This window comes from Bison bison, unplaced genomic scaffold (genome assembly GCF_000754665.1).
Source record: "Bison bison bison isolate TAMUID 2011002044 unplaced genomic scaffold, Bison_UMD1.0 scf7180017863702, whole genome shotgun sequence".
Classification (NCBI taxonomy): domain Eukaryota; kingdom Metazoa; phylum Chordata; class Mammalia; order Artiodactyla; family Bovidae; genus Bison; species Bison bison.
The window spans coordinates 3,897,838-3,906,410 of record NW_011494274.1 but is presented as its reverse complement, the minus strand read 5'-3'; the positions used below and the strand labels follow the sequence as shown (position 1 = coordinate 3,906,410).

The window sequence follows — 8,573 nt, the reverse complement described above, 5'->3', positions numbered from 1 at the left end:
AGAAACCTTCAACATGATGGTAGCTGAACCATGGTCCAGTGTATACACAGTGCTTGGTGGACATGGCTTTACAGACCGTGTGTCAGTCCCCTAGGAGTCAGAGGTCCCAGATTAGAAACCAGTGCTTTGAAGGGTCCAATGCTCCTCCCCATCCTGACACAACCTATACACCATTCTCATCCAAAATGCCTGCATCACATCTTCAGCATCTGTAATCCCAATCTCTCATTTTCTTTCTCCCTTGAGCTATAGTTTAAACTTATCAAAGTTTTCAATTGTCTCCCACATCTATGGCTACAATTCCTAATCGATTTAGCTTTCCCAAAGACAAGAAACTGGCATTTTACCTTTTAGTATTCCTTATGAAAATTCTTTAGAAAGCACTTAATAAAGTGTACAAATTATGGATTTATTGATAAGCAATTATAAGATGATAGAAGTATGTCTTTAATGTTTCAATATTTAGGAACATATACAAAACATTAAACAAGTCAGTTCTGACTACCATATCAAAACTATAATATAGTGTTCAACAAAATACATTATTATAATTAAAATACTTCTATTTGTTTTCCAGAAGTACATTTACTTACTAGATTAACTTTTTAAAGGGGGAAGCAAAGTAACGTCATAAAGTAATATTTCATTATATAGCAGTAGTTTGATTGGTTATATTTTGAAAAAAGAATGATACATTTTCTCTTATTCTTTCAAGAAAAGGATCTGTAAGATTTAAATGATCTCCAGGAAAATGTCTCCATTGCTTCAGTTGTGACATGGAGAGAGGTTTCAGGGAATCAGACTTCTGTTGATGTGGACCAAGCTGACAATTTCTAGACACAGGGAGTTTTTCCAATGAATCACCTGAAACAAGTAAAACAATAAGAAAATCCTTAGGCCAATCAATACTCTATTATATACAATACTTTTCTTATTATATAATGAGTTTGTGTGACTTATTACATTTGATTACCATAGTTCATGTTAAGATGAGCAAATTCAATTAATTCATTCCTTCTACGAATATTTATAAATTGTTTATTATGTGTTAACTTGAGCAAACAGGGCAAAGTGGTCAACAAAAATAGACATGGCCTCTGACTTCAAGGACCTTATGATCTAATAAGAGAACTACACATTAAACAAATAATCATCCAGAGAGATAGATGTATTATAGGTCCACAATTTCTCATCTAAAAGCCTGTGGGGCCAGATAGGTTTCCTAATTTAGAATACAACTGTAACAACATGGGATAACACTCCATAATCAAATTCATTAACCAGCTATGGCAAGAACACTTGTACAAAAGAGATTGAAGACCATCAATACATTCACATTAATTTAGCTAAGGTATCTGCCACCAAATAAGACTGTTGCAAATTTATGAAAGTGAAGTGAATGAAGTCGCTCAGTCGTGTCCGACTCTTTGCGCCCCCATGGACTATACAGTCCATGGAATTCTCCAGGCCAATTCTCTGGAGTGGGTAGCCTTTCCCTTCTCCAGAGGATCTTCCCAACCCAGGGATCAAACCCGGGTCTCCTGCATTGCAGGTGGATTCTTAACCAGCTGAGCCATAAGGGGGAAGGTGCGGGGTCGGGGGGCGGGGTGACAACTTTTGGTCTTTCAAGCTTTCTAGATTTCAAAACTGGAAATAAGGAACTATGGAGCCACATTACAAACAGAGCTAAGGGTATGAAGCTAAGACAGAGAGGGCTGTGAGCATGTACAACAGGAGAAGCTGACCTGTGTTATTCAGATCTGAAGGACGACAGAGTGGCCACAATGGCAAAGTAGGAAGACCCTGAGCTCGCCTTCTCCCAGGGGCACACCAAAAGTAGGACTATGTAATTGTTACAAATTGCAACTTTCTATGAGAGGGACGTGAAGACCAACAGAAGAGATTTTCCACAATTAAAGACAGAAAGAACTACAAGGAGATGGGTAGGAGAGGCAGAGATGCAGTCAGGACCCACCCCGCTACGTAGGTGACCCACGAACTGGAGGATAATCACAATTGCAGAGGTTCTCCCCAAAGACCAAGGGGCCTGTGGCCCATGTCAAGCTCTCCAGCCTGGGGGTCCCGCACAGGGAAGATGAGCCCCCAAAACATCTGGCTTTGAAGACCAGAGGGAATTGCATACGGGAAAGCCAGAGGACTGTAGGAAATAGAGGCCACTTCTCCAAGATCAGGAAAAACCCAACCTATTTAACACACAAAAATAAGCACAGAGGCAAAATGAGGAGACCGAAGAGTATGTTCCAAGCAAAGAAATAAGATAAAACCCCAGAGGACGTAGTAAGAGAAGTAGAGATAAGCAATCAACCCAATAAAGAGTTCAAGATAATAATCATATAGATGTGCAACAAACTCAGGAGATGAACGGTGAGAAGTTTAACAAGAGCCAGAAAATAGAAGAACCAAACAGAGCAGAAGATACAAAAGCTGAGGCTGCTTTGAGGATCTAGGAGACAGTAGAAAAATACCTTGAAAGTACTAACCAAAAAAAAAAACACCCCAAATATTAGAAAACCCTATCAACTAGAACTGTACACCCAGCAAAGACAGAATTTAAGAAAGAGAAAAAACACTTTGAAAAATAAAATACTGAGAGACTTAATCACTAATAGACCCTTGTTGGGGGAAAAAAACAAAAAATGAAAAGACAGACAGCAGAAATGAATCAAAATATATCCGTAATTATAATTAATGTAAATAGACTGAATGCTCTAGTTGAAAGAAAACATCAGACCAGATAAAAAAAGAAAATTCAGGCTCATGCTATTTAAATGAGAGCTACCTAAAATGATACAGAAAGATTTAATGTAAAAGAATGGGAAAAGATGTATCAGATAAATACTAACAATGAGAAAGTCAGTGTAATATATTAACATAAGACAAAATGAAAGCAAAAGATGTTAGGGATAAAGCAATCCCTACATAATGAAAATACAAATAATAATGAAATAATAATGAAAACATTTCACAAACAACATATGAAGTATATAAAGCAAAAATTGACAGAACAATGAGAAAGAGAAAACTTCACTGTCATACTGTAAGATTTTAATGTATTTCTTAATAATACATCTAACAAAGAATTAGGTTATTAACAGAAAAATGGGCAAATGTTATGAACAGGTGGTTCACATAAAGAAAATACAGCTCTTAACCATAGAAAAGCATTCTCAACTTCACTCATAACAAAAGAAAATTAAATTAAAACTAGACAAATGAGCCATTTTTACTCTCAGACTGACAAAAACCCAAACATCTGATAATCCTAAACTAGGAAAGCTGTGGGGAAATAGTATACTGTTGGTGGGGTATAAATGATACAACCTCCACTCCAGTGGAGGGCACTTAGCAGGACCTATCAAACTACAAATGTACATATTCTCTGACAGAGAAAAACTGATAATTAACCTTACAGAGATATTTGAACATGTGGAAAAAGATGAATGAAGATGCATATTGACTGAAAAGAACCTAATTACACAGTTGTGAGGTTAGATGAATAAATTATGGTCTATTCATTCAATGGAGGATTATATAACTGAGGGGAAAATAAGAATAAGGAAACGTTCTGTAATGATACAGAAAGATCTTGAGATATACTATTAAATGAAAAAGGTAGAGTTCAGTTCTGTTTAGTCACTCAGCTGTGTCTGACTCTTTGCGACCCCATGAGCCGCAGTACGCCAGGCCTCCCTGTCCATCACCAACTCCCCGAGTCCACCCAAACCCATGTCCATTGAGTCGGTGATGTCATCCAACCATCTCATCCTCCATCATCCCCTTCTCCTCCTGCCCTAAATCTTTCCCAGCATCAGGGTCTTTTCCAATGAGTCAACTCTTCGCGTCAGGTGGCCAAAGAATTGGAGTTTCAGCTTCAACATTAGTCCTTCCAATGAATACCCAGAACTGACCTCCTTTAGGATGGACTGGTTGGATCTCCTTGCAGTCCAAGGGACTCTCAAGAGTCTTCTCCAACACCACAGTTCAAAAGCATCAATTCTTCAGCGTTCAGCTTTTTTTATAGTCCAACTCTCATATCCATACATGACCACTGGAAAAACCATAACCTTGACTAGACGGACCTTTGTCGGCAAAGTAATGTCTCTGCTTTTCAATATGCTATCTAGGTTGGTCATAACTTTTTCCTTCCAAGGAGTAAGTGTCTTTTAATTTCATGGCTGCAATCACCATCTGCAGTGACTTGGAGCCCTAAAAAATAAAGTCAGCCACTGTTTCCACTGTCTCCCCATCTATTTCCCATGAAGTGATGGAACCGGATGCCATGATCTTCGTTTTCTGAATGTTGAGCTTTAAGCCAACTTTTTCACTCTCCTCTTTCACTTTCATCAAGGGGCTCTTTAGTTTCTTTTTACTTTCTGCCATAAGGGTGGTGTCATCTGCATAGCTGAGGTTATTGATATTTCTCCCAGCAATCTTGATGCCAGCTTGTGCTTCTTCCAGCCCAGCATTTCTCATGATGTACTCTGCATAGAAGTTAAATAAGCAGGGTGACAATATACAGCCTTGATGAACTCCTTTTCCTATTTGGAACCAGTCTGTTGTTCCATGTCCAGTTCTAACTGTTGCTTCCTGACCTGCATACAGATTTCTCAAGAGGCAGGTCAGGTGGTCTGGTATTCCCATCTCTTGAAGAATTTTCCACAGTTTACTGTGATCCACACAGTCAAAGGCTTTGGCATAGTCAATAAAGCAGAAATAGATGTTTTTCTGCTTTATTGTTTTCTTTTTCTTTTTCAGATGCTTTTCTGTTTTCTTGCTTTTTCCATGATCCAGCGGATGTTGGCAATTTGATCTCTGGTTCCTCTGCCTTTTCTAAAACCAGCTTGAACATCAGGAAGTTCATGGTTCATGTATTGTTGAAGCCTGGCTTGGAGAATTTTAAGTATCACTTTACTAGTGTGTGAGGAGAGTGCAATTGTGCGGCAGTTTGAGCATTCTTTGGCATTGCCTTTCTTTGGGATTGGAATGAAAACTGACCTTTTCCAGTCCTGTGGCCACTGCTGAGTTTTCCAAATTTGCTGGCATATTGAGTGCAGCACTTTCACAGCATCATCTTTAAAGATGTGAAATAGCTCAACTGGAATTCCATCACCTCCACTAGCTTTGTTCATAGTGGTGTTTCCTAAGGCCCACTTGATTTCGCATTCCAGGATGTCTGGTTCTAGGTGAGTGATCACACCATCGTGATTATCTGGGTCATGAAGATCTTTTTTGTACAGTTCTTCTGTGTATTCTTGCCACCTCTGCTTAATATCTTCTGCTTCTGTTAGGTCCATACCATTTCTGTCCTTTACTGAGCCCACCTTTGCATAAAATGCTTCCTTGGTATCTCTAATTTTCTTGAAGAGATCTGTAGTCTTTCCCATTCTATTGTTTTCCTCTATTTCTTTTCATTGAGCGCTGAGGAAGGCTTTCTTATCTCTCCTTGCTATTCTTTGGAACTCTGCATTCAGATGGGTGTATCTTTCCTTTTCTCCTTTGCTTTTCGCTTCTCTTCTTGTCACAGCTATTTGTAAGGCTTCCTCAGACAGCCATTTTGCTTTTTTGTGTTTCTTTTTCTTGAGGAAAAAGGCATAGAAGGTACAGAATCATACACATACTACACAATCCCTTATGGGGGCCTGGAGGGAACTGGGCAAATAATATTTATTCAGAGTTCCTTGCATATGTATAAAAATACATCTAGAAGGATACACAAAAAACTAGTAACAGTAGTTTTTTATGGGGCAGCAGGGCTAGAAACTAGACAGATGAGGGCATTACAGAAGGAAGTGTTTCCACCATATACATTTTATACTTTCAAATAGCTTTCATATGTAAACATTACATTTTTCAATGCAATTTTCCAGTTAAATTAGTAAATTTTTAAATCTTTAAAATAAGAAAAAAGTAATTTGGTAACAGAAAGTTTGACTCATATGGCAGAACTCTAAACCAAGTAATTAAGAGAATACAAATGATTTTCATGCACAAGAGAAACATTTAGTAACTGAACACACCAGGCCACACATACACCAAGTCTCAACAGTTGCCAAAGAATCAATGTCATGCAGACCATACCTGGGACTACAGTGCAGCAGCCAGAATTCAATAACAAAAACTAAAATACATTTTAAGCATACTTTTAAATATCTCATGAGCCAAAGAAGAAATCATAATGGAAAATAAAAAATATTTAGAACTGAAAAATAATTAAGATGGCATATCAAAATTATGAGATTCAGCTTAGTAGAAAATTTACAGCCTTAATAGCCATTTTAGAAAAGAAGACTGAAAGTCATTAACCTAAGGATTCAACTTTAGAAAATAAGGGAAAAAATTAGATAAACACAGGGCAAAAGAAAAGAAATAATTAGAATAGAAATCACTAAAATGGAAAAAACATACAACAGAGGAGATTAATGTTGACTATATAAAGTATAGATTATTTCATGCTAGTCTTATACAGTTTCACTTCTTAAACTCATCTCAATACAATTATCAAGTGACTTCCAACTTCCGGACATTGCTTGCTCAAGTACTACTCCAAATCGAGTTCCTATCTGAATGGTGTTCATTCTGGAGGGTTGACACTTTCAGCCTCATTTAAGCAGCACAAGTGGTGTGTGAGGTACTAAGAAGCATGGTGGCTTATGCGCACTGTCCACAAAGTATGACCTCATTAGGAATAAGTTGTACACAAAATAAACAGTAGGATTAGCCTGTCGGGTGTGTGTGTGTGAAACAGAAATAAGGATTAAAAACATTTCTCTAATTCTTAAATCATTATCAGGATTTGAAAGATTTTTACTAAATAAGTCAAATTTTCCAAAACTGATTCTGAAATAAGCTAAATTGAGAGAACTAACAGGGTTCTAATTAAAATTTTCTCTCCTACAGTAATGGAAATAAAACCAAAAATAAACAAATGGGACCTAATTAAAAGCAAAAGAAAACTATAAACAAGATGAAAAGACAACCCTTGGAATGTTAAAAAATAATTGCAAACGAAGCAACTGACAAAGGATTAATCTCCAGAATATACAAGCAGTTCATGCAGCTCAGTATCAGAAAACAAACAATCCAACCAAAACAAGGTGGAAGACCTAAACAAACATTTCTCCAAAGAAGACAAACGCATGAAAAGATACCCAACACTGAGTTTATTTTTGTGTATGGTGTTAGAAAGTGGTCTAGTTTCATTCTTTTACAAGTGGTTGACCAGATTTCCCAGCACCACTTGTTAAAGAGATTGTCTTTAATCCATTGTATATTCTTGCCTCCTTTGTCAAAGATAAGGTATCCATATGTGCGTGGATTTATCTCTGGGCTTTCTATTTTATTCCATTGATCAATATTTCTGTCTTTGTGCCAGTACCATACTGTCTTGATAACTGTGGCTTTGTAGTAGAGCCTGAAGTCAGGTAGGTTGATTCCTCCAGTTCCATTCTTCTTTCTCAAGATAGCTTTGGCTATTCGAGGTTTTTTGTATTTCCATACAAATTGTGAAATTATTTGTTCTAGCTCTGTGAAGAATACTGTTGGTAGCTTGATAGGGATTGCGTTGAATCTATAAATTGCTTTGGGTAGTATACTCATTTTCAAAATAAACTCAAAATGGATTAAAGATCTAAACGTAAGACCAGAAACTATAAAACTCCTAGAGGAGAACATAGGCAAAACACTCTCCGACATACATCACAGCAGGATCTTCTATGACCCACCTCCCAGAATATTGGAAATAAAAGCAAAAATAAACAAATGGGACCTAATTAACCTTAAAAGCTTCTGCACATCAAAGGAAACTATTAGCAAGGTGAAAAGACAGCCTTCAGAATGGGAGAAAATAATAGCAAATGAAGCAACCGACAAACAACTAATCTCAAAAATATACAAGCAACTCCTACAGCTCAACTCCAGAAAAATAAACGACCCAATCAAAAAAATGGGCCAAAGAACTAAATAGACATTTCTCCAAAGAAGACATACAGATGGCTAACAAACACATGAAAAGATGCTCAACATCACTCATTATCAGAGAAATGCAAATCAAAACCTCTATGAGGTACCATTTCACACCAGTCAGAATGGCTGCGATCCAAAAGTCTACAAATAATAAATGCTGGAGAGGGTGTGGAGAAAAGGGAACCCTCTTACACTGTGGGTGGGAATGCAAACTAGTACAGCCACTATGGAGAACAGTGTGGAGATTCCTTAAAAAACTGGAAATAGCTGCCTTATGATCCAGCAATCCCACTGCTGGGCATACACACTGAGGAAACCAGAAGGGAAAGAGACACGTGCACCCCAATGTTCATCACAGCACTGTTTATAATAGCCAGGACATGGAAACAACCTAGATGTCCATCAGCAGATGAATGGATAAGAAAGCTGTGGTACATATACACCATGGAGTATTACTCAGCCATTAAAAAGAATACATTTGAATCAGTTCTAATGAGGTGGATGAAACTGGAGCCTATTATACAGAGTGAAGTAAGCCAGAAGGAAAAACATAAATACAGTATACTAACGCATATATATGGAATTTAGAA

General features: G+C 37.4%; 1 protein-coding gene across 4 annotated transcripts in view; it reads right to left on the bottom strand.

Annotated features, from left to right (window-relative positions):
- Positions 1–395: 395 nt before the first annotated feature.
- The window catches only part of RAD54B (RAD54 homolog B (S. cerevisiae)), a 118,556-nt gene continuing 110,378 nt past the window's right edge, over positions 396–8,573 (bottom strand). For all 4 annotated transcript variants that reach the window (XM_010833501.1, XM_010833504.1, XM_010833502.1 and 1 more), the window contains one exon: positions 396–864. In XM_010833501.1, the coding sequence (XP_010831803.1) occupies positions 647–864 (218 nt within the window). In that variant the 3' untranslated portion in view covers positions 396–646. The remainder of the gene's footprint in view (positions 865–8,573) is intronic.